The sequence below is a fragment of the Myotis yumanensis genome, unplaced genomic scaffold (genome assembly GCF_028538775.1).
Source record: "Myotis yumanensis isolate MYYU_CA2020_CCGP unplaced genomic scaffold, mMyoYum1.0.hap1 SCAF_2, whole genome shotgun sequence".
Lineage (NCBI taxonomy): Eukaryota > Metazoa > Chordata > Mammalia > Chiroptera > Vespertilionidae > Myotis > Myotis yumanensis.
This window is the reverse complement of record NW_027223753.1, coordinates 7,689,441-7,716,403: the sequence shown is the minus strand read 5'-3', so window position 1 is coordinate 7,716,403 and position 26,963 is coordinate 7,689,441. Positions and strand designations below refer to the sequence as shown.

The window sequence follows — 26,963 nt, the reverse complement described above, 5'->3', positions numbered from 1 at the left end:
AGTGTTTTGGAAGCTGCTGGACCCGAGTCCTGCCCAGATCAACAGCATCATCAAATCAACTCCCCAAATGTCATTCATCCCCGGCTGCCAAATACCAGCAGAAACAGGTCTAATTGTGTGCTTATCATGTCTTAACATGGTGGCTGCCAGTTCCGCCAACCTCAGAACACGCCATTATCACCATCAATGACACCATGAGTTAGGAAACACCAAAAATAAAGTTTATGGAAGACTCCTTACTAAATTAGAACGTATTAGTCCTGTCCTCCCTAGCTCCCTTGCAATTACATGGCTGTGGTCATAAAATGTGTCATAAACGTGAACATCATCACACTTGGGCGTTTCATAGGCAAGACATCTGCTGCCCTAATGAAATGACCTCTTAAGAAACCTAAATGTTTAAAGTTACATTTTAACTCATGTAAAAATTTCCCGGGACACTGATATATGAAGTGGGAATACACTGTTCGTCATAGGTTTTGTGACAGGGTGGGGCAGGATACACCACAGAAGAGTAACCAGGAGTGTTTTCCAGGCAATTGAGAATTTTTTTTAAGGATGAGAGAGGTATCCTGGCATGGCAGAAAGAATACTCAACTTGGAAGGTTCCATTTTCTGCTGCCCATTAGCTGTTAACAATTTATTTTCTTCTTGTTTGTGTGTGTGTGGTTTTTTTTGTGTGTGTGTGTGTGTGTTTTTGTAAATCCTCACGCAAGGATATTTTTCCATTGATGTTTAAAGAGAGTGAAAAGGAGGAGGAGAGACAAAGAGAGAGAAAGAGAGAAACATAGATCTCAGAGAGACACATTGATTAGCTGCCTCCCCCACACACTCCAACCAAGGCTGGGATTGAGCCTGCAACCAAGGTACATGCCCTTGACCAGAATTGAACCAGGGACCCTTCATTCAGTACACGGCCAATGCTCTATCCACTGAGCCAAACCGGGTAAGCTGTTAACCAGGTAATGCTCCATTTCTTTAGCATCTTGGGGTGACCTTTAAGCTTTATTTTCAAAGCACTTTTAGGAAGTTTCTTTTCTATTGTGGTAAAATATACATAACACAAAATTTACCGTCTTCATTTTTGTGTACAATTCAATGGTAGAAATACATTCATATTGTTGTGCCATCATCACCAACCTCCATCTCCAGAACTCATCTCACAACACTAACCTTATACACCCATTAAACAATAACTCCCTCCTCCCTCCTCCCCAACGCTAGACGACCATCCTTCTACTTTCTGTCCCTATAATTCTGACTACTTTGTGTAGTGTACCTCATCTGAGTGGGATCGTACAGCATCTGCCTTTTGGTGACTAGCTTATTCTAATTAGCATAATATCTCAAGGTTTACCCATTTGTATTATGTGTCAATTTCATTCCTTTTACAGGCTGAATAATATTCCATTGTATGTATTCAAGGTGCCTTGATTTTGTTTATCCATTCATCTGTCAATAAATTCCACATTTCAGCTACAGTAAATAATGTTGCTATGAACGTAGGTATACAAATATAAAGCTTTTTTAAAAAAAATCCTCACCTGAGGACATGTTTCTATAGAGAAAGGAAGGAAGGGGGAGAGTGAGAGGAGAGAGAGAGAAACATCAATTGGCTGCCTCCTGTAATGCCCCAACTGGGGATCGAACCTGACACCTGGATAAATGCCCTGATCAGGAATTGAACCGCCATCTTTCAGTGTACGAGACAATGCTCCAACTAACTGAGCCACACCAGCCAGGGCTAAAGCATTTTTTAAAAATCCTCAGAAGTGCTATAGATTTTGTAAAACCAGATTGGCTTTGGGTCTGGAAATGTATATTGACACTAAAGAATAACTTTCTAGGAGTTCAGATGTACTTTTAGTTTGAGGAACCACTGTACTTGGCAAAGTCTTTGTGTTTACTTTCATTTAAAGATGGAAATACCTATCACTTGTTCTCAAGGCAGAGAACTCTGTTCAGTAGCCCCATTTTATCTAGATAAAATGATTTATACAAAATAACTTAAGTTAGTAATCACTCATTGCAGTTATTGGAGGGTTAGTTCCTTCTCTTTCATCCCTATATACTACAAAATTAGGGTATATTAAAAAAAGGACTTAATTTCTTTTTTAAAAAAGCTCTAGAAATAGGAAGCTATCTCTTTCTATTGCTGAGTTGTAATGGCGATGATCTGTCCTTGTTTTTATCAGTGATGGTCCAAACCTCATAATCATGGCAAAGACCCAACGTCCTCCTCTCTAGTTTCTCTCCAAGATGTTCCACTCATAAAGCTGCAGGTGTCAACCGGGGATCACAAGTACAACCCCAAATCCTGATAAGAAAAGATTCTTGCTCTGTGGATACAGACATGAACTCCATATAAGATGGCAAACAGTACTATAGAGCCCATTGAGATTTACATAGGTTGGCTGAGTTTTATGCTTTTAGGTGAACACACAAAGTTCTTAGTGTAGCATTCTACCCACTTAGGGTCAGCAACACGACACAAGTAGCTACTCATCTTGCCCTGGTGGGGGTATTATCACTTGTTCTCAAGGCAGAGAACTCTGTTCAGCAGCCCAATAAATCAAATTGGATTTCGCAACCTAATACATCGAGTTCTGAAACTTCCACATAAAGCTTGGTTTGGAATTCACTCTTGCATTCCAAAAATATGCCCTGCTGATTATTTCACTTGCTCATGGTTTCTGGAGGGTAATGATTATGCAAAACAAGATCAATCCGTGTTGGGGTGACCGGTTTTCTTACCCCTGGGGTGACTAGTGGCCCCATTCAAGGCTGTGGTGCTCTGGGTGTCTTCTTGGGCATGGCCTGTGCTTTCTGTAGTTGGCAGATCCTCTATAGGAGTGTCTGTGCGCTTTGTATTTGTGGGCACCTATTGGAGATGTAAATGAAGCAAAACAGAAATATAACATCATGTTTTAAAATATATACGCGGCCTTGTAACAGAAAAGAATATACGATGGTGGCATAAATATATAAAATATATGATGACATAAATTTAAAGTGGAAACCAAAAAACAAACAAACAGAATAACAGGAACATGAATAAAACCATGCCTCCAGAAATGAATACCAAGTGTTTACTTCCATGGGTCTTCATTCTTGCTGACTTCCTGGGGTCTTAATTCTTCAAAAAATATCAGCTTACTAAGTTTTAATTCTTTCTCTCCCTTGAATTTGAATGGCATTTCCTCCCTTCAACATTTTTGGGGCATATATTATGTTGTATCATATTTTAATGCCCTCCCTCTCCCAATCAGAGTAATAGCTAAAACTTACTATGTGCCAGCCCCTTTAAATACCTCATTTACTGCACACACACACACAAAAAAACACACGTGCATGTGCACAAAACCCCTATGATATAGATCCTATTATTAGTCCTATGGAATGAACAAGGCTTAAAGAGATTCGAAAATATGCCCAAACTCACATAGCCAACAAGTGGCAGAACAAGACTTGGAAGTGGTTCTGTTGACTCCAAAGTTTAGGCCAATGTAACATTCAAAAATACGCTAATGAACACAAGCAACAAAAGCAAAAATAGATAAATGGGACCTCATCCAACTTAAAAACTTTGTGCACCCAAGGACACAATCAACAAAGTGAAAAGGCAACCTAGGAAATAGGAGACAATGTTTGCAATTCATATACCTGGTAAGGGTATCAAGAAATCCTACAACTCAACAATAAGAAATCAGATAACCTGAGGACTTTAATACAATAGTCAACAAGCATATAAAAAGGTTCTGAATCTCAGAGAAGTGCAAATCAATACCTCAACGAGATTACCACCTCACACCTGTTAGCATGGCTACTATCAAAAGAACAGAAAACACTGTGTTGGAAAGGTTGTGGAGAAATCGGAATCATTGTGCACTGTTGGTGTGACTGGAAGTGGTGCAACCACTAGGGAAACAGGATAGAGGTTCCTCAGAAAAATTAGGAATATAATGACCATATGATCCAAAAATCCCACTTCTGAGTATACGTAGACCCAAAAGAACTGAAAGTGAGGTCTTGAGATATTTGTACACCATGTTCAAAGCAGCACTATTCATAATAGCCAAAAGCAACCCAAAAGTCCATCAATGCTGAATGAATAATAAAAATGCCGTACATCCATGTAATGGAATATTATTCAGTCTTTAAAAAGAAGAAAATTTGGACACATGCTACAACATGGATGAACCTTGAGGACATTAAGCCAAGTGAAATAAGCCAGTCAGTCACTAAATGACAAATATGGTGTGATTCCACTGATATGAGGCACTTAGAGTAGTCAGAATAGAGATAAAAAGTAGAATGGTGGTCACCAGAGATTGGAGGGAAGAGGAAAAGGTGAGTTGAATGGGTGCAGTTTCAGATTTGCAAGAGGAAGACAGTCTGAAGATCTGTTTCACAAGATGAATATACTTAATACTACTGAATTGTGGGTACACTAAAAATGGTTCAGTTTGCCCTGACCGGTTTGGCTCAATGGATGGAGCATCAGCCTTCGGACTCAAGGGTCCCGGGTTCGATTCTGGTCAAGGGCATGTACCTTGGTTGCGCACGCATCCCCAGTGGGGAGTGTGAAGGAGGCAGCTGATCGATGTTTCTCTCTCATCGATGTTTCTGGCTTTCTATCCCTCTCCCTTCCTCTCTGTAAAAAAAAATATATATATATATATATATGGTTCAGTTGGCCCTGGCCAGGTGACTCCAATGTTTGGAGCATTGTCCCATATGCCAAAAGGTTGCAGGTTCAATTCCCGGATAGGGCATATACCTAGGTTGTGAGTTTGATCCCAGGTTGGGTGCATACAGGAGGCAACTGATTGGTGTTTCTCACATCAATGTTTCTCTCTCTCTCTGTCTCTCGCCTCCTTCATCTCTCTCTAAATTCAATAAACATATCCTCAGGTGAAGATTTTTTTTAAATGGCTCATATGGTAAATTTTATGTTATGTGTTCTTTAACACAATAAAAAATATGCTAATGAGTATCTACCATGTGCCTTGCATGGTTCTCAACCCTGGGGATATTCTTAAACAGGGGCAGGCACACTTTTCTGTAGAAGGCCAAATGGTAAATATTTTCTCTGTTGTAACCAACTACTCAACTCTGCTCTTAGGGTATGAAAGCAGCCTGAGATCATTCTCAACTGAAGAGGCACTGCTGTGTTCCAGTAAAACTTTATTGACAAGAACAGGGTGTGGGCCCACTCTGGTGAGTAGTTTGCTGTCCTCTGGCCAAGAGCGTCACTCCTGGGGGGTGGGGATGGGATTCCTTTAGGCCTCTTTGAGATAATGAGTGAACTTAAGAATCACAAGAAGAAAAATCAACCATGGACTGACCTGGGGAGTATTCAAAGCAGAGAAAACAGAAACCTAAGTTGGAATAAGTCCAAAGGTCAGAAGGGCCCACATGGCTGAAATAGAGAACTCGAGAGGGACAGTGGTGCAAGGATGTCACAGAGGTGGGAAGAGCCTCTGTCCCATGTCACTACAGTCAAAGCTCCTCAAGGGTGGAAGGTGTGGCCTATATCCGTCCTTAATGCCGCCCAGAGCCTGGCGTCTGATCTTGCCCCTGGCAGGGGCTTAAGATATGTAGGACCTGATTAAAGGTCATTAGGGTGGGAATGTGTCAGTTGGGACTCCACACAGTCTACACCAGTATGGTCTGGGGGTGGCCTCTTGTCAGTGCTTATTACCAGTCACAGGATGACAGGAAGTTGTGAATACATATCTAGAAACTTTTATAGCAATCCAAGACGTGTCTTGTATTGACAGATGGGCTATAGCAGACTGGACATCTATAAACCTACCTCCTCACCAGTTTGAGAAGCCCTGATGTAGACACTCGAAGCACCTGTGACCAGCACACCAGTTACCTGCCAGCTGGATGAAACTGGGAAGTCGCTTTTGTTGCAAGCCATGTAACAACTCCTTTGTATGGTCCCACTGATTATATATATACATACATATATACATATATTTAAATATATTTATGCATATATGTCCTTGCATGTGATTGCATGCTTACAAACCAAATTCCTCTCTTCCTCAGACACTCACCTGACTTGTGAAGCCAGCAGGCTTATGGGACTGTTCACTGGCACCTGGGGTCGTGTTACCATCCACACCTGGGGTCACCATGCCATTTTCCATACTTGCAGTCGTAGCTTCATCTTCTGGCAGGACTGTGGTGGCTGAAAAAGAAAGACTGAGTCAGGGCTCACGGTGGATGTAGTGTGTGGGCAGACCTAACAGTCTGGCTACATTGAGATTATCTTTCCCCATTTCTTTTTGGGATTTGTTGTTACATTTCCTGCTTGGCACACACCATTCTCCTTGCTGCACCTCTGGCACATGTGATTGGCCTGGTTGTCGCCATTGCCCAAGAAAGGAGGGTGGAAAGAGAAAAAGCTGAAGCAGCCAGCCCCTCCTTGATATCCCCCTGGGGCGGGCTGTACACCTTTCTTTTTCAGGTACTATTTCAAATGATGAAGGAATGTATTCAGGTTACTAGAATATCATGGTGACCTGGAAAAATTCTAAATTATAGGCACCTACCTCGGGAGAGTTCCAAAACCACTTTGCAGGCTCTCCCTCCAACCTCCTGAATCAGAAACGTCCAAAAAGCAGGGTCTCCATCTTTCCAAAGTCAAGCTTGCTCTCCATTTAACTTGGAGACTGCTGCCCACCTGAACGGTTAGCCTCAGCTTTGACCACTGACCTCAGAGATTACATAGAGTTCAACATCCTATCTTCCAGTTGGGCTAATGTCTGCAGGGGAAGATCAGCAATATACTTAAGGATGCCAGCGAGAACTAAGGGAACTCTCGGTGCACCAAGAGCTATGCTACTGAGAGACCTCCCTGGCCCCGGACCTGGCTCTCCTGCATTAACACTGCGTGAATGACCCCGTTGTGCCAAAGAAAAGGTTTCTGGAGGAGCAGGGAATAGCAAATTCTAAGACCGGGCAGAGAACACATAACAACAGTGGCCTCTTCAACCTGTATCCCAATGATCTGAGCTAATCATGACCAAGCCGGAGCACCATCTCAACTCACCAGATAACCCTTTGCTGGTTAAAAATCTGACTCATTGGCCACAGGCTCCATCCGCAGACGCAGAGGGGCTCTGGAAATCCCATGACTCAGTACAATTGCAAAATAAGGGAGCACACGCATCCCAGGAGCAGAGGGAGGGGTGCTTGGGGACTGCTTTGAGGGTGTAATTAGAGAGCGGATGTTCGTAACCAGGCCGTGCTCAAGTCAGCCAGCAGCCCGCCCTTGCTTTAAGATGCCTATTCCTCCCAATGCTTCTTGCTGGCCTAGCTACAGGCGCTGCTAATAAATATTTGATCACAGCGTCTTTGCTGATGCAGAGGGAGAAAGCCTCTAGAGGAAATTCGTTTGTTCTCTCTGCAACTAGTCCTACTCCAGGGCTGCCGATCAATCTCTTTGGATGAACCTAGTATGCATTTTTCATCTGGGTGGCAAAAGCCCTTCACCAGTTAGCAATAACTGAACAACAGCTCAGCGCAGGCAAATGGTTGGTCTCCCCTCTGAGCCATTTGCTGGGCTCGGGGAGAGGTGGGACAGTGATTGGCCCCCAGAGATTTAGGCCTGTGCAATAGGCAGATGTTGAATATATGAATGGGTTCTCAGGGGTGAAATATCCCTTTGCCTGGCAAGTAGTCCTATTAAAAACAAACAAACAAACAAACAAAACACACGTGCACACACATGCACGCACAAAACTAAATATGCTATTTCCTTTTCTTCCTCTCCTGCTTTGAGCTCAACTAACAAGTCCTCAATGTAAATAATGTTTTCCGGCGCTGCTCAGCAAAACCACGTACTACGAGGCATCCTCTAACTTTAAAAAACAAACTACCCTTGCTTTAAAACAAAACAAAAACAAGTACTGAATGAAGTTGGTCTGAATTCTTTCGTAGAAAGTTCAGTTCATTGAAAGCGGAACGATAAAAATTCCTCCTGGTTCTTTCCTACGCTTGGCCCGCAGAGCCCGGCACTAAAACCGCTCTGAATAGACAAAGGGCGTTTTTATGAATGACACTCGTGATTAAGATGCATGTTCTTCTAGTCTCACGGCCCTGGCATTCTCTTGGCTCCATGGGAAAGTTGATCTTTAACAAGAGATCCTCAGCCGTCTCTCTCCTTAGGTTGGCTAAAGGCATTTCTGGGTGACACGGTCCCCCAGCCAGCATTTACCATCCTTTTCCCTGGAGTGTTGAAATTCAAACCACGTGTGGATGCCTGGGACCTCCAATCCTTCCTCCTTCCTGAGACACATGTGCACGCAGGCATCACACACACACACACACACACACACACACACACACACTGTTTACATAGGTGCAGTGAGGAGACTGCGATAACAGGGCCGGCCAGGAGCAGTGTGCCCTCATGCTCACGTGAACGAACGCTTTCCTGTCACACCCAGCCTCCCCCAGACTCGGCACAGAACCAATGGAAGTTTCCAAATGCGGCGGCAACCCATCCATTTACTTTGGAATATTTTTGTGTGTGTTGTTCTTTAAAAAGCCAGGCCAACGTTTATACTGCCTATGAGAAGATGGTGTGGATAAATCAATTTCACCTTAAGGTTCTTAAATTGGAGAACAAACAAGAACTAAAGAGATGCTTAATGGTAGGAAAGTGCTATGAATCGTTATAATCTTGGCATTAAATAAATGATTCTAGTTTACATATATGTATGGGATGGCATTTCTTTTAAAATATCTCAGAATTTAAATGCAATGATAAATCACACTGTCATTGTCACGGTTTGCAGTATCCTAAATGCTTGATAAAAATCTTTGAATAAGTGCTTTCAAGCCTCTGGTTTTACTGACATTTCTTTGATTAGCAGTGGTGAGCTATTTCATCTGTTGACCATCAGAAAATATCTTTGTAACTATTTTTCTTTTATGGTATTCATGGTTTTTTATAGTTTTGTAGATGTTTAGATATTTTTTTATAACCTTAAGAATATATTCCCTGGAATATAAAATGCTGCAAACATTTTACTCTTTTGTAACTGGTGAGTTTTGTTGCTAATCAAATGTATTAAGCTTGTTTTGTCTCCCTAATGTCACAATTACCAACCCTACCTTATAAATATTCACCTATATTTTCCTTATGGTTTAGCTCTTCCTTTTTTTATTGTTTAAAGTATTACATATGTCTCTTTTTTCCCTGATTGACCCCCACCCCCTCACCCTGGCCACTCTCGCCCCCCCAGAACAAGCCCCCACTGCCTCAGGATTCATGTCCATTGGTTATGCTAATATGCATGCATACAAGTCCTTTGGTTGATTCTCCTCCGCCCCCACCCCCACCCCCAGCCTTCTCTCTGAGGTTGAATGGTCTGTTCAGTGTTTCTTTGTCTCTGGATCTATTTTTGTTCATCAGCTTATGTTGTTCATTATATCCCACATATGAGTGAGATCATATGATATTTATCTTTCTCTGACTGCCTTATTTCACTTAGCATAATGCTGTCCAGGCCCATCCATGCTGTTGCAAATGGTAAAAGTTCCTTCTTTTTTATAGCAGTACTAGAAGCCCATTGCACGAAGATACATGCAATAGGCCTTCCTTCCCCTGGCTGCTGGCACCGGTTTTCCTCCGGCATATGGGACCCAGGCCTTTGGTCCTGCCGCAGTGAGGCTTGGATTCTCCACTGCGGCCGCAGTGGAGAAGCCAAGCCTCTTCAGTCTTCAGTCTTCACTCCAGCTGGAGTCTTCAGTCTTCACTCTGTGCCTGCATATGCAAATTAACCACCATCTTTGTCGGGTTAATTTGCATAGTCGCTCTGATTGGCTGGTGGGTGTAGTGGAGTGACACCAACTTGCATGTTTCTCTTTTATTAGTGTAGATAGTATTCTATTGTGTAGATGTACCACAGCTTTTTAATCCACTCATCTGCTGATGGGGGCTGTTTCCAAATCTTAGCTATCAAAAATTGTGCTGCTATGAACATAGGGGTGCATATATCCTTTCTCATTGGTGTTTCTGGTTTCTTGGGATATATTCCCAGAAGTGAGATTACTGGGTCAAATGGGAGTTCCATTTTTAAATTTTTGAGGAAACGCCATACTGTTTTCCACAGTGGCTGCACCAGTCTGCATTCCCACCAGCAGTGCATGAGGGTTCCTCTTATTCCACATCCTCACCAGCACTTGTCATTTGTTGATGATAGCCATTCTGACAGGTGTGAGATGGTACATCATTGTCATTTTGATTTGCATCTCTCGGATGATTAGTGACTTTGAGCATGTTTTCATATGTCTCTCGGCCTTCTGTATGTCCTCTTCCAAAAAAGTGTCTATTTAGGTCCTTTGTCCATTTTTTATTAGATTATCTTCCTTTTGTTAAGTTTTATGAATTCCCTGTAAATGTTGGAGATTAAACCCTTATCTGAGATAACATTGGCAAATATGTTTTCCCATGCCGTGGGCTTTCTTGTTTTGTTGATGGTCTTTTTGCTGTGCAGAAGCTTTTTATTTTGATGTAGTCCCATTTGTTTATTTTCTCCTTAGTTTCCATTGTCCTGGGAGCTGTATTAGTAAAGGTATTGCTATGACATAGGTGTGATATTTTATTGCCTATGGATTCTTCTAACATTTTTCTGGTTTCCTACCTTACATTTAAGTCCTTTATCCATTTTTAGTTTATTTTTGTGTATGGTGTAAGTTGGTGTTCTAGTTTCATTTTTTTGCATGTTATCTGTCCAATTTTCCCAGCACCATTTATTGAAGAGACTGTCTTGACTCCATTGTATGCTCTTGCTTCCTTTGTCAAATATTAATTGAGCATAATGACTTGGGTCGATTTCTGGGTTCTCCGTTCTGTTCCATTGGTCTATGTGTCTGTTCTTGTGCCAGTACCAGGCAGTTTTGAGAACTGTGGCTTTGTAATATAGCTTGATATCTGGTATTGTGATCCCTCCAACTTTGTTCTTTCTCAGGATTGCCGTGGCTACTCAGGGTATTTTTTTATTCCATATGAATTTTTGGAGAGTTTGTTCTAGGTCTATGAAATACGCCGTTGGTATTTTAATGGGGATTGCATTGAATCTATAGATTGCTTTGGGTAGTATGGACATTTTAATGATGTTGATTCTACCAATCCATGAACACGGTATGTTCTTCCATTTGTTTATGTCTTCCTCTCTTTTTTCAATGTCCTGTAGTTTTCCAAGTACAGGTCTTTTACCTCCTTAGTTAAGTTTATTCCTAGGTATCTTAATTTTTTTGTTGCAATGGTAAATGGGATTGTTTTTTTAGTTTTTCTTTCTGTGAGTTCATTATTGGGGAGGGCCCATCCTGGGGAACTCTGCAAGGAAGGGGTTTTGATTTCATCTGGAGTCATTTGCTTTCTCTTGGAAGTGGCATAACCTGAGTCCAGAGGCCTCTCTGGGTGCTGTGTGAACGGAGTGTGTGTTCCGGGGATGATGCTGGGGTCAGACTGGAACAGGGGGTCACTTAGGCTATTTCTGTCATCCAGGCAGGAGTGGGTGGTGTTCCCACCAGGGCAGTGGCAAAAGGAAAGGAAAGAACTGGAAAGGCAATGGCTGGGAAGTGTCTGAAGTATTACCCACCAATTCTGAGAAATCGATACAAAACCTCAGAGTCAAGAACTCATTTTCCCACCTGTCACAGCTCTGTTGGTAACAACATTTCACTGGACGTATGCGTGAAGCAGGATGTTCCTACGTGATGCTAAGTCCTATAATGGTCGCCCCCTGTTTTATTGGGAGCCGCAAAAGTCCCCCACGCAAGTTTAGGCAAAGAGCCTCTGCTCAGTTTGCCCCACGTGAGAGAGACCGCCCTGCCATCCCCTTGCTGTGAACCGGAAGCTTCAAGATCGGACGGCTCGAGAGCCACTTGGACAGTGTTTTATCTTGAGGAGGGAAGGTGATTTTAAAAATAAGGAAGCCAAAGCCCAGTTACCCTAGGGGTTTTCAGAGAAAATCTGTGGTGTTAGCCCACAGATGAAGGCATCTTGCCTGCTGCCTGGTGTTGTCTGGCATCTTCAAGCTGCTCCAGCATCTAGATACACAATAAGCCTTTAAAGATGGCTGACTGCATGGCCTGGAAGTGACTTTTGTGGCCATTAAGAAGCAGAATCTCTCTCTCTCTCTTTTTTTTCTTACGACATCCTAGGAAGTTCTGGTTTTCCCCGGTAGGAGACTTAATAAACATTTCATCCTAACATCCCCCTCAGTTACATTCGGGATGAAGTAATGCTGGGGGGAGGGGGGTATCAAAACATCTATTTGAAAAACAAAAATAAAAATGCTCACGTCTGTTCCTTCATCCAGACACAGGCTTTGGTGCATTATTTCTCCATCCTGTTTCAATACTGTGCTCAGAAGCCTGAAAATCAACACACCCCCACCTGGAGAAAGACACCAACCCCCAACATTTCCCAGGCCCCTGAGGACCCCCCCACTGGTACAACCCTTCACCTCAATTCCCAACATCCCATTTAGCTGCTGATCACCACACGGTGGGTTCTGTGATGGGCAGGAAGGTGTCGGGGCTCTGCTTTTATTTACCACATCTTTCGAGTTGCTCCTCGTGTCCTGCAGGCTGCCCGTCTCCTCCCCTTGTGCGGATGCCTTTCTTTGAAATATTGGGAGCCATTCCCTGACCCAGCACTGTGTGCTGGACCCTCAGCTCCCAGCAGACTGTGGGTTGCGGTCAATATGATCCCTGATGTGGCCGATGGGTTTCCCCTCCACCCTCGCCCTCTCCATGGCTCCTGGTAAATGGTTTACAGGATCAAAGGTTTGGCCATGGAAAAACCTAGGCAACTCCGAGAAGACTTGGCCCTGCTCCTCCGTGTCCCACAGAAATGGCACTCACTCAGTCTTCCTCTGGGCGGCAAAGGGCTACCTAAAGCCCACACGGTCCCACATGCCCGGGGCCTGGCACCATGGTTCGTACTTCACAGACGCTTACTCAGCAACTGACTGAAAGAGGACACCTCCAGCCAAGAAGGAAATTTCTTTTCAATAATCCCTTATAGCAGGGGTGGGGAACCTTTTTTCTGCCAAGGGCTCTTTGGATATTTATAACATCATTTGAGGGTCATACAAAATGATCATCTTGAAAACGAGCCTGCTATACTTGGTCAAACATTTAATGAACTCACCCCTAATGCCTTGGTAGGGCCAGGCCAAATGATTTCGGGGGCCTTATACTCCTGTGGGCTGGACATTGCCCACACCTGCCTTATCCTATCTAATAAAAGACAAAGATGCTAATTGACCGTACCTTTGCTATGCCCATCAACCAATCAGAGTGATATGCAAATTAATTGCCAACAAAGATGGCGGCTAATTTGCATACTGCAGGCAGGGCAGACCAGCGCAAGCCACCATCCGGGCCCCCGTGTGCGGCCCTGCCGCCAGCCGGGACCCCCGTGTGCGGCCCTGGGCGGTGGGGCTTGGCGGCGCAATCAGTCCGAGGAAGCCCTATTCTTGCAGGAATCTTCCTGCAATGGGCCTCTTGTCTATATGTATAAAAGTTGAAGTGACAGCCGACCATACATATGATGTTCACTGACCACTAGGGGGCAGACACTCAATGCAGGAGCTGCCGAGCTGCGGTGACTTGGCAGTGGTAGTTCTTGGGTGACGCACCCTGGAACCAGAGAGGAGGGAGCCTGATTCCTCGCAGGGCTGTGCTATTCCACCTTCGGTCATGGGTTATGTTGCTGCTGGGACACTGTTGGCCCCGAATCTTGTTTACTGCCGAGCTGCGGTGAACTGGCAGCAGCGGTTCTCGGGTGACACACCCCAGAACTAAAGAGGAGGGAGCCTGATTTCTTTCAATGTGCACGAATCTGTGCACTGGGCCACTAGTCTATAATAATAAAAGCATAATATGCTAATTAGACCGGATGTCCTTCTGGACGACCTCTGGACAAAGCTGGGGCTGCAAGGGAAGCCTGGGTCCCGGAAGGCCTCTTCTTGCACAAAGTTCATGCATCGGGCCTCTAGTATGATAATATTCCTGCCACTGTCCACTGTGCCTCACCCAGGAGTTGTTAGTACCTCCCCCAGATAAAGAGACAGCATGGTGGGCCTGGTCAGCATGGCTCAGTGATTGAGTGTTTACCTAGGAACTGGGAGGTCATGGTTCAATTCCTCGTCAGGACACATGACAGGCTTGTGGACTCAATCCCCAGTTGGGGGCGTGCAGGAGGCAGCCGATTGATGATTCTCTCTCATCATTGATGTTTCTCTCTCTCCCTTCCTCTCTGAAATCAATAAAAATATATTTTTTTAAAGAGAGAGAGAGAAAGAGAGAGAGAGAGAGACAGTGTGGCTGAAAACACAACAGTTCACCTGGAGGGTGGACTTTACTGCTCTGAAGTTTGCTCTTTAATGAGCAGCAGCCTGTCCACTCACAGTGTCACGTCCCGTCAGCCCCTGCAGGCCAAGGCCACCAGGAGACCTGCCTGCCTGCCTGCTGTGGCTCTGGGGGCATGTGCCTCTCCTGTAAAACTCAAGAGACCGTGTCAAGGCTGAGGCGATCAGACAAGTTCGCTAGTTCCTCCAGAGACCTCAGAAGAAATGCTACATATTGAGATTTGGAACAGCCGGTACCCCCTGATGTCAGGGAGGGGTGGGTACAGGCACCTTTGGGCTCTGGGTGGGGCAGCCCCTCCGAGTCAGCTCCCAAAGCGGAAGGCAGCATTCTGCAGGCCTCTGCAGTGGAACATGGGCAATAAAGAAAGGAGAAGGACAGCCCTGGCAGGTGTTGCTCAGTGGTTAAAGCGTCAGCCTGAGCACTGGAGGGTCACACGTTCGATTCCCGGTCAAGGGCATGTACCTTGGTTGCAGATTCAACCCCTTGTCCAGGGTTGGTCAGGGTGTGTGTGGGAAGTGGTGGGGGGGGCAACTAATCAATGTGTCCCTCTCACAGTGATGTCTCTCTCTCCCCCTTCTACTCTGGCTAAAAATCAATGAAAAAATATCCTCAGTCCTTGAGGATTGAAAAAAAGTAAGAAGGAGAGGGACCAATGGTGTCTGGGGTCTCACTTTTTATTTCAACGGCAGGGACTCGCACCGAGTCACTGGCAGGGGAGGGGACAGGACATTTGGTCCCTAAGGCATGGACACCAGGCCTGCTGACCACCTCCATGCTCTCTCCTTTGTGATGGGACGAAAGGAACTGACACCTACTGTGTGCCTTCACAAGTCTTTGCGATTAATGTCCAGGACCATCCAAACCCTTCCTCTTCTTTTACCCAACCAGGTAAAGTACCTCTTCCTTCAGATCCCTCCCCAGGAGAAAGTACACTCCTCTAACCTAGTCTAGGACTGGATAACACTGGCACCCACTGTTTTCTCCCGACCAGCATCAGGGAGCTACTTGTGGGCCACGTTCCCTTCGGCTGTGGGTTCATGGCCCTGCCACTAGCACGCCTCCGTTAGCCAAATGAATGAATACATGAATAGTCACCCTTTTCAGGGCTCCCGGAGGTGAATCAACTTAGCCACTCAGCCCCAATCACAATCAGGGCTCAGAACTCCTCCGATGTTAAAACGAGAGGCTGTTGGTGGTAACCTCAACCGAGATTACTCAACCTGGGGAGAGGTTTCTCTCTTGACCAAGAGCAGAATGTTCTCGGTAAGAGGAAATGAATTCACAGCCTGTCGCCCGGAATCAACACCTCTGTAAGGATTTTTCTGGACCTCCCCAGGGCCGGAGCCCTGTACAAAGGGCCACCTCATAGGAAGGGGTGCTTAGTGCTTGAAGAGCCAAGTGACAAAGCCTGCTTGGGAAGTGCTGCCCCGCAAAGCATCCCTCCAGGCGGCGGACTATTCGGGAAACACGGGCCATCTGCTGGGAAACAGCCTCTGCTTGACTCACGGCCGTCAGCTGAGCAGGCCCCGATTTTGCAAGAGTGAGCGGAGGAGCCCGTTTGGATCTGACCTCACTGTCCACCCAGGCGGCTCGCAGACTGTCCAGCTGTGAGCCCAGGAGGATGAGGCGCTGCAGGAATGTGCAGAATGTGCTGCCTGTGTTTCCACGAGCTGCCCGTGGCCTTGATCCTAAGCCTGGCTTGGGAGTTTGAAGTGTACACCCTTTTCAGGGCTCCCGGCAGTAGGTTTGTAAAAAAAAAATAATTGTTCTTAGCTAGGGGGATCTCTCCGACTCTCCCTGGCATCTCTTCCCCCTTGATCCCATGAATGGGAAATTCAGGCAGCAAACTTTGTCTCCAGAGCATATTTCTGATGTCCGTTTGGTTTAGTGTCTCCCCAGGTGCCCATCAGACACATTAAATTGGTTGTCTCACTAGTACCTCAGCCTCACTGTGTCTATGACAGAGTGTATACACTCCTGCTCCTTCTCAGCAAATTGGTTCCTAACCGCTCTTCCCTCCTCCCTGAGTTCTATCATCTGCTTATCTTGTCATTCTTGCCCAAAGGCTTGGGTCACTCACTGAATTACTTCCCGCTCCTCCTGCCACATGTTTACTATGTACCAACCATGTGTTCTTTTAAGTGGTAAAGATGGACGGCATGGGTCCATGGGTCCTCCTCTCTTCTCTAAAGGGCAAGAGGTACACAAATAAGGAAAATATAGGAGAAAGATTAGCCACAGCAATCTTGGAAAAGAACACAGTAGGACTCACATGTCCTGATTTCAACACTTATTACAAAGCTACCGACTCAAGATACTTTAATGCTGGCATAAGAATAGATGTATAGATGAAGGAATAGAATGAAGACTCCAGAAATAAACCCATATATATTAAAGTTAACTCCAAATGAATCAGAGGCCTAAATGTAGGAGGTAAAATAATGCAACTGTAGGAAGAAAGCATAAGAGTAAATCTTTGTAGCCTTAGATTAGGCAATCTTCCTAGGCAACAAAAGGAAAAAAAAAATAGGTAACTCGGACTTCATCAAAACTTTAAAATTTTGTGCTTCAATTGATACTAACAAGAGATTGAAAAGATGCGTGGCTCAGTGGTTGAGCTTTGACCTATAAACCAGGAGCTCATGGTTTGATTCCTGGTCAGGGCACATGCCCAGGTTGTGAGCTCAATCCTCAGGGTGGAGTGTGCAGAAGGCAGCCAAGCAATGATCCTTTCTCATCATTGATGTGTCTATCTCTCTCTCCCTCTCCCTTCCTCTCTGAAATCAATAGATTTTTTTAAAAAAAGAGATTGAAAAGACAACCCACAGAATGGAAGGAATATTTGCAATTCATGCATCTGATAAAGATCTAGGGTCTAGGTTTAAGATTATACAAAGAATCCTATATAATAAAAGGCTAATTTGCAAATAGACCAGTTGGCAGAACAACCGAACAACCGGTCACTATAATGTGCGCTGACCACCAGGGGGTGCGCATGGAACATGGTGGGTGTTGGCCGTGGCAGGATGGTGGAGTAGGTGAGCAGGGATGCCAGATCAGGGCGGGGTGCCAGTCGCTGTCACTGGGGCGAGCCTCTGGTGGTTACTGAAAATTCTTTGCTCCCATGTGCCACGGTCCCGCCTGGTGCTCGCACTTGCTGCTGGCGCCAGCCCCGATTGCCCCTCAGGGTTTCTCCACCTCGCCCTGCTCCTGAGGGGCAATCGGGGCAGCAGCTGCCACTCGCACCCGCTGAAGGCGTTGGCCCCGCTCGCACCCGCTGCTGGTGCATCAGCCCCAATTGCTCTGTGCTGTCAGTGGGTGCGAGTGGGGCCAGAGCCATCAGTGCGTGGGAGCGGCGGTGGCAGGAGCAGGGCTGCTGGCAGACAGGGGATCAGGGCCACAGTGTGAGGGGCCTGGCGGTGGTGCAGAGGATGGGCCGAGACCCGCCCCTGTGCCCACTGCAGCCTTGTGGCCCACAGTTCCTTTCGAGGTGCACAAATTCATGCACTGGGCCCCTAGTTCAACAATAAAAGGCCAACCCGATTTTAAAAGGAGAAAAGCATATGAATAGACATTTCTCCAAAGAAGAGAGACAAATGGCCAATAAGCACATGAAAAGATGTTCAACATCATTAGGCATTAAGGAAATGCAAATCAGAAAATAGCTAGTATTAAAAACAAACAGGAAATAACAAGAGGTGGCAAGGATGTAAAGAAATCAGAACTCCTGTGGATTGTTGGTAGGGATTAAAATGACGCAACCACTTTGGAAAACAGTTGGCAGTTACTCAAAAAGTTAAACATCGTTACCATAGGACCCAGCCATTCCCCTCCTAGAGAAATGAAAACATATGTCCTCACAAAGACCTGTACATGAATGTTCACAGCAGCTTTACTTAGAATAGCCCCAAACTGGAAACAACCCAAATGTTCATCAATTGGTGAATGGATAAGCAAAACGTTTTATATCCATACCGCGGAATATTATTCAGCCATAAAAAGGAATAAAATTCTACACCTGCTACAACATGAACCTTGAAAACATCATGCTAAGTGAAAGAAGTCAGACACAAAAGGCTGCATATTATATGATGACATTTATGTGAAATACCCAGAAGACGCAAACCCAGAGAGACAGAAAGCAGATTAGTGGTTGCCAGGGGATCAGGGAGAAGAAATATGAGCCCTTGCAAATGGTTTGGGAGTTTGGGGAAGGAAGGTGATGAAATACTGTTCTAAAATTGTGCCCTAGCTGGTTTGGCTCAGAGGACAGAGTATCGGCCTGTGGACTGAAGGGTCCTGGGTTCGATTCCAGTCAAGCGCACATGCCCAGGCTGTGGGCTTGATCCCCAGTGTGGGGCATGCAGGAGGCAGCCGATCAAGGATTCTCTCTCATCATTGATGTTTCTATCACTCTCTCCCTCTCCCTTCCTCTCTGAAATCAATAAAAATATATATTTTTAAAAATAAAATAAAATTGACCCTGGTGATGGCTGCACAACTCTATATACATATACCAAAAACCACTACATTGTTCAATTTAAAGGGGTTAAGTCTATGATATATGAATTACATATCAATAACAGTGATGAATGTTGTAAGAGGTGAATAATAAGAACCCAGGAAATGAAAGAATGAAAATCAGGAAATCCCTGGCTTCAAGTCTTGCTGGCTCTTATTCCCCAAAATCTGACCTCATCACTCCTTCTGTTGTCACTCACCACACAGTCTCTTTACCTCCTGACTTGCCCCATAACCTAGATTCATATGGTGTCCTCCTCATTGACTTTTCTGACAACCACTGTTCATGGCCTGCCCCCTCCCGCTTTCTATTATTGCCTAGAACCCACAGAAAAAGGTCCACCTCCCCCACTCAACACGGACCCGTCCTTCTCCTGAATTTCCTGCCACTCCCCAACTCACTCCCCCCGGCCTTCCCGGCCCTGCCCAGATCGCTTCCCACATAATTCTAGGTGGTTTGCATTTCCGTGCAGCCTTTCTCTCCCAAACTGCCCGTCCCTGCCTGATACCTTGTCCAACCAACCTCACCATTTTTCACTGGCAAGATCAAGTCCCATCTTCCCCACAGGCTTTTTCTGGATCCCAACGGAATCTCATCTCCAAACTCCGAGCAGCCGGTAACAAATGGTGTGAACGGCTCAGGACACGCTGTTTTCCTCATACGGTCTTTTACGTATACAGGGTATTATTCTGAGTTGTGATTCCCTGGCTGTTGTGCTCAGTCATTAGGGGCACAGGCTCTGAGGGTGAGCTGCCCAAGTCTAAGTCTCGCCATTGCCATTTGCTTGTGCTGTGCCTGTGTGTAAGTTACTAAACCTCTCTGAACCACTTTACTCCTCTGTAAAATACAAATAGTGGCGCCCTTGTGGTTCTGTTGTGCAGATTACGTGAAGCAGGGCTTGGAAAGAGCTGGACACGTGCTAAGTGCTCAGGAAATGTTCGCTGTTATCCAGCATTACTGCCATTCACACCATCCATGCAGAACCCAGTCCCCTTAGCTTTACAGACTCAGGCATGTAACCTTATGAGGGGGCGATCCAGCTCAGATGAAACTGCCCCACATTACCCAAACTCACAAGAGGCCAGGAAACCAACTCGTTTATTTAGAACAGGATGTGGTTCCCACCGCTTCAGAGGAGGCATGTCCTTCTCCAGCGTGAAATACCTGAGACATTATTTGGTGCACGTGCAACACAGGAGAAGGGCGAGGCGGTGGGTGAATCACTTCCAGGCTGTGACAGAACAGCCATCTCTGAGTCATCACAGCATCGCTGTCATTGGGATCAGAATCCCACGTGACCAGGTATGACATCTTGCCTACTGGCTGCAAGCAGGGGTAATGTTGCCTTGCCTCACTCGCACAGCAGTTTCTCAAGAAACATTTGTTCAATACATGAATTCCTTGGGCAAGGCAGGTTTGACAACAGCAGACCCTTTGGGCAGGACTCACTGGGTCACCGCGTGGCTTATGTGAGTCATGTTTTATTCCCCCAGATAGAGACACCTTGATGAATTGCAGGAAACACTCTCTTCTCATCGGTCACATGTTTACACGTATCCTAGCACGCCCCCTGCCCCGCTTCCCATCTGTTTTCTATGTAACTGGCATTCCCCGGCATGATACAGAAGTCACAATGACAGTCATTACCCAGTGACATTCCCTCCGCACAGGGGTCAAGAGCACATCTTCCTCCGGAAGAGTGGTTATCCCTTTGGTTGGTCTGTTGTTTTGGGCCACCCCCCACCCAACATCCTCCCCCCTCCCACCCCACTCCCCCGCATGCAATTTAGTGTTGCATTAACAAGTTCAGTTCGCAGGTCCTCAGACAGCTAGGTGAATGAGGTGGCCAGGCCTGCAGGTCTCCCTGTGGATCTGGCTTGATTCCAGCTGGATTGCCCTCAAAGGACAAGCCAAGGCTCCTCCAGGGCAGAGGCAGCGGGCCAGGAGAACAGGAGCGTCCGCCCACACCCTATGCCGAAGCTGAACGGAGGGCCTGCCCGGACTGGCCCGCTGTGGGCAGGCTGGCTGGTGGGTGGGTGCTGGGTGAGACCCAAGGGAAGGAAGCCACCAGCTCGACTTCCTGCCTTGGATGAACTTGGCACACCATTCCTGTTGCTCCCTAACCTGGCTCCATCTCTCATAGCCCTCGGATAAAATGCCTGGTCACTTTCCCTTCCCCAAGTTTCCAGAAATCAGCAGGGAAAGGGTTCACCCGTGCAATTGAAAGCTGCGTTGGTGTTTGCTCATCCCATGGGAATCCTAAAACTTATTCTTGGCTTTAGAAGTACCTGCCCCACCCGCCTCGTCCCTAATTCACCTCCCCACCAATCATGTGATTCTTTTCCAACAAAACCGCTCTCACTGAGAGGTGAGAGGTGTCAGGATCTTAATCAGATTTCTCAAGTGAGTGCCACAGGGTAGTGCTAAGTATTCCTGTCTTCTCTCTCTCTGGCCTCCCCTATAACATTTCCACAAGTTCTAACCTGGCGTGCCTACTTTCCGAAGCCAGAAATATGACAAATATTCAGATAAGCCCATGGAATTCAAAGCACAGGTGTGTGGCCGGGCTGGGGCGGCGTTCAGAACGTGCTTTCAGGTTAGGTGTGCACACTCTGAGGCTGCACCTAGCGCCGCACCAAGCATTCCGGACATGCTGAGGTGCCATGTGGGGAATGAATGGATGAATCCTATCGTAATGTACTGCGGTATCTTCATTCTTAAAGGAATATTACAGTACGCATTCAGTGTAAAGAACTGCTTACACCTCTTAACATTTTTTTGTTTTCATGTTTAAAGAACTTTCATGTTTAAAGAGCTTGTGGTTGGAGTTAAACCCATTTCAGAAGCCCAATTCTGTTGTATCCTGAAGATAATAGTAAGTAATGTAAGGAGAGTTGTGGTGATGAAATGCGGTAACTGACAGTCCTAGAAGGTGGTGGGGAATGGGAATGGGAGAGAGGAGGGCGGTGCGCGATGGAGAGCTGCTTTAGCATTTGCTCACCCAGTGGGAATCTTGAGATTTCAGAGGCCAGAGAAAGAGAGAGGGGGCTGTATACCTCTGCTCAGTCAGGGTTCCTCCCTGCGCTCGCAGTCCTGACTTAGCCATCTCATGCGTGGCTATTTTTTGAAAATGTGCTTTTTGCCCTTGCCGGTGTGGTTCAGTGGACAGAGCATCGGCCCAAGCACTGGAAGGGTAGCAGGTTCGATTCCCAGGCAAGGGCAGTACCTGGGTTGCAGGTTCGATCACTGGACCCCGTGGGGGCGCAGGGGGGAGGTAACCAATCGATGTGTCTCTCTTTACACCCATGTTTCTCTCTTTCTCCCTCTCCCTCCTTCCCTCTCTCTTCTCACTCCCTTCCAGTCTCTCTAAAAATCAATGGAAAAAATATCCTTGAGTGAGGATAACAACAACAAAAAAAGTGCTTTTCTATATTCAATGCTATTGTGGATCCCATGCACCAGTGGTCAGCAAACTCATTAGTCAACAGAGCCAAATATCAACAGTACAACGACTGAAATTTCTTTTGAGAGCCAAATTTTTTAAACTTAAACTATATAGGTAGGTACATTGTTATTAACTTAATTAGGGTACTCCTAAGGCTTAGGAAGAGCCACACTCAAGGGGCCAAAGAGCCGCATGTGGCTCACGAGCCGCAGTTTGCCGACCACGGCCCTACACCAAGTGAAATGCTAGGCCTCCCTCCCAAGCTCTAACGGACCTGACCTTTACGAAACGGCTGATGCCACAAAAACTCTTAGCAACTCATGAAGATTTCAGGGCCTCCGAAACTGGCAAGGGTTTCGGGGAAATCACAGGAAAAGTTGTTTGCCGCATGATTAATCCAGGGTGGACTGGGCCGGGAAGAGCACGGGGCTTTGCAGCAAGCAGCGGCCTGCAGGATCTCGCCCAAAAAGCAATCCTGAAGTGCGTGCTTTGGATGAGGTTTCAGAGTGAGGGTGGGGCTGACCATTGAGGGAAATGCCAGATGTGTGGACAACGGAGGGCCTCTGAACCCTCTGACTCCACAAGACAACACATGGGACCAGATTATAAAACTAACGCGGAGCATAACAACACTAGATGAGGGAGGCCCAGTAGGGAGCAGGATCCTGGGAGAAAGATAATAAAATTCATCACCATAATTACCCCCAGCCCTACTCCTCAACCTGAGCCAACAACAGCTCAGCTCAATGAAGCTATTCATCCTGATGCCAGTCGCCTCCCTCATTATCCTCAGACAAAACCCCTGGGGCCTCAGCTCCTAGCCAGCAGGCCAGCAAATCAGCATCCACACACAGCCACCCTCACCCATAGCCCGGGGGCTTGTCTTTAGCAGTCCCTGGCAGTTTTTTCAGAGGAGGCTTCCTGCCAGCCACCCTTTGGGAGTACCTCTGACACTCAGGAACCGGCTTCGGGATAATTACAGCTTAACCCTTCCCTGGAGCAAACAGAGGATGCCGCCCAGCTGCCGGCTCCACCCCCCCCCCCCCCGCCCCCCGCCCCCCATCCCCCTGAGCAGAGCTGGGATACTGCTCCTTTGGGGACTTCCCACACCTTGCCCTGGTGAGGTCAACACGGTATCATCTGCACACTGTCTCGCCAAAAAGGAATGTAACGGAACCGCAGAGTCGTGTATTATTACAGGGAAAAGAGAAGTGACAAAGATAGGGCCCCCATGAATAGCCCGCGGGCCTGCGGAGAGGGTTGCTCCATCTCGGAAGCAGACAGCTGGGCACAGAGCACCATCTCCTGTGTCACTTCCCCCGGGCTGGGTATTTCTGTCCTTGCGTGGAATTGCAGGAGCCTCCTCCCTCGAGCCACTCCCTCCGAGGATTCCTCTGGCACTGGGATCCTCACTTCCAAAGATCTCTAGTTAGATGAGAATCCCTTCTACCAATAATGACTGAGCAACTGCCACGCGCCGGACATCGCTGTGTCCTGGGGAACTTAGATTCTTTGGGGAAAACAGATGATAAAAACCCAAGAAAATAAGTAAAATATTGACAAACTCGTCCTGGGATGCCACCAACTGGGCAGAAAGGTAAGGGATGAGAGTAGGACGATCAGCAAGAAGAGGGACAGGGAATGGAACGATGCCGATGACCAGTAGGCAGTGCCCCCATCATCAGACCTAACATACTTGAAGTCTGAGGACTCACAACACTCGTGTGGGCATGGGCATCATTGCACAAGCTCAACACAGGGTCTCCAACCAACTTAAACCTCCAGTCCCAGCCACCCTCCATTCCCTCCTGCTCCTCCGAGCCCTCCACTCCGTCCTTCCTTCCCACACGACCCTCAATACAGAGGGTCCCCAGGGATGCGCCCTGAGTGTGTCTGGGGGCGCACAAGTTGACAGCCCCCAGAGGGAGAGCATCGATTCACAGGGGGAATCCTCCCCCCAGGCCGGCACTCCTGGATGTCCCTCCCGATCCCATGAGCCCAGTCTCCTTGGAGGGAGGCCACGGCATTCCTCCAATACACGGCCCTGTAGGGAAGCCCAGTCCTGGCCAGGGAAGGCTCCTGCTGTCACCCGTCACCCTTTCTCTTTCGAGCCAGCTGAGCAGGGCATGCCAGGAGGTGGGCTGTCTATGAGGGAGACCCCTTTACTCCTCGTTTCTGCAGCCTGTGGATTCGGGGTCTCCTCCTCGCACCCCATTCAGCTCTTTCTTTGGGACCCGGCACCAGCTCAGAGCTGCCTCCCCTTCTCCCGGGTCCTCCAGACTCGCAGGCACACCCTCCCCGCGCCCCTCTGCTCTCCTAGGCAACCTCAAAACACAGGCCCGGGCACTCCCGCGGTCCCGGCCCAGGTCTTCACCAGCAGCCGCGGGGAGGGAGCGGGTCTTACCTCTTCCTGCCGGAGCCCAGAGCAATGCACTCCCCCAAACCAACAGCAGCACCCGCGCCTTCCACATCTTCTCGGGCAGCTTGTTCCCCTCGGCCGGCCGAGCAGCTAGTTTCTGGGAAGATTCACAGGCCCTCGCCTGGAGGAGCGCGAAAGTGGGGACTGGAAGGCGGGGAGCAAAAGTCCCAGGGCAAGAGGGGTCCCCCAGCTTCCTCCGGCGGCTGGGCAGTCAGCAGTCAGCGGAGCAAACTTTGCAGTTGGGAACTTTGGGAGCAGAGTGGGCATTTATCGATGCCGGGAGGCGGGAGCGCCCGCGGGTAAGGTGGTCTCCCCGGGGCCACTAGGACCGCCCTCTCGCTCTGTTTGGCCGCCCGAACGCGATGACCTCAGGCCAGGTTTAAAGTTACAGGGCGGCCGCTGTGGGGCTTGCCAAGGCGGTGGAGCCCCCCCTACCCCCCAACCCTGGCAACCTCTGCGTTGACTCTGTTCCCCAACAGGAAGGAAAGGGGGTACGTGCAATAAGCAATTTATTTAAAAAAATTTTTAAACTTTATTTATTCTGTTTTTTAAGTGCAAGGCACAAGCCTAGTTGTTGTTGTTTTTTTTCTTGTTATGAGAAGCAAACGGTGCCTTGTGTGGCCAGTAATTTTAGAACCAAGCATGGGATTGTTCTTGTAAATATTGAATTTGATGGCTTTCAAAAAAGGGGGCCGTCCTCGTCTGGGTGGGCCCGAGGAGGCTAAATTGCGCCCTTGTCCTGAAGGGACCGGAGGGGGTGGGCTGGGGGTGGGTGGCGGGAGGCCGCCGGAGAGCTGGCGGGAGCTTGGCAGGGTTGGTGGCTTTGGCAGTTTGGGGGGGGCGGGGGGGGGGGGGGAGGCTGAGCTGGAGATGCGTCCTCTGACTTTGGACGCCTGACTGGGAGGCTGGGGCCGGTGGATGCACTCGGGCAGCTTACCTGGTCACAAACCTGTGTCCACTATTTACGGTTTTTTAAAATTGTTTTTTTGTTTGTTTTTTTAAAGAGACTGAAAGGGAAAGGGAGAGACAGAAACATCAATGTGAGAGAGACACACACATCCATTGGTTGCCTCCCTCATGCACCTGCAAGGGCCAGGGATCAAGCCTGCAACGGAGGTACCTGCCCTTGACTGGAATCGAACCCAGTACCCTTCAGTCCACAGGCCGACACTCTATCCACTGAGCCAAACAGGCTAGAGGGCCACAACGTAGAGTTTTTACCTTATTTCCTTCTGAACTGTTGGGATTTTTTTTGTTGTTTTTTTTTTTTACGGAGAGGCATTGGGGTGGTAGCCTCTGCCCCACTTCCAGATGCCACTCATTTCATTTTAAGAAAAAAACCTGAACTCCATCCTGGGGTGAAAATGGGCTGTTTTCAGATCCTTACCGCAGACTTACTTATGCAGATTTGCTTCATCATAAGAATCACAAGGAGAGACTGCTACAGAAGCTCAGATTCCTGCCCCCCCCCCTTCTCATTACCGAGACCCTTTGGGAATTCATATTTGAAGCCAGTGTCCCCGGAGAACTGGTCCAAAGGGATATTTTGTGTTGGTTAAATGCAGGTGCGGCCTCTGTGGGTTTTGGGGAGGGGGATCTGCAGTTCAAAGATCTCCCAGGTGACACCCGAGGCCTGAAGTAGGAGAGGAAGGGCAAGGAGAGGTCAGGTGTTGGAAACCTAAAGAGAAAATTGGGGATAGAGAAGGTAGTATGAACCGACTTGTCCATCTTGCCGCTATCTTATTATTGTTGCTGCATGTTCAGGGATGTTTGTTGCACAGACCGAATGGCGCAGGTATTGCCTGTAGAGTCTGCTAGGTGGAGAAGAGATGCACGTCCACTCCAAAGTCAAGACAATAAAGACACCTTCACGGGGAAATGGAGACCAAGTGGAGCCTGGGTGGGAGGTGGGTTAAATGCAGCTGATTTAGAGGGTGCCTGGGCCAGGTTACTGTTAAAGGACACCTCCCCCACCCCCTGCTCCAGGTCCCTGCCCTCCAGGTGTTGTAGGCACCACTGTATCTGACTGGTGAGGTCAGAAGAAACGTGGGTTCAGCAACCTCGGTACTTGGGTTCTGGCTAGGAAAGAATTCAAAGTCCAGACCCAAACTGTAAGAGAACATTTCTCAGGTAAATTATAGAGGTAGGAAAAGTGAGTTCTAGAAGAT

At 47.3% G+C, this 26,963-nt stretch overlaps 1 protein-coding gene across 3 annotated transcripts in view; it reads right to left on the bottom strand.

Moving 5' to 3' along the window:
- Positions 1-25,104, bottom strand: part of PDPN (podoplanin) — a 30,681-nt gene extending 5,577 nt beyond the window's left edge. For all 3 annotated transcript variants that reach the window (XM_070404116.1, XM_070404119.1, XM_070404118.1), the window contains exons 1-3: positions 24,781-25,104; positions 6,069-6,202; positions 2,755-2,881 (exon numbers count right to left, since the gene is read on the bottom strand). In XM_070404116.1, coding sequence (XP_070260217.1) covers positions 2,755-2,881; positions 6,069-6,202; positions 24,781-24,847 — 328 coding nt within the window. In that variant the 5' untranslated portion in view covers positions 24,848-25,104. The remainder of the gene's footprint in view (positions 1-2,754; positions 2,882-6,068; positions 6,203-24,780) is intronic.
- Between the last annotated feature and the right edge of the window lie 1,859 nt (positions 25,105-26,963).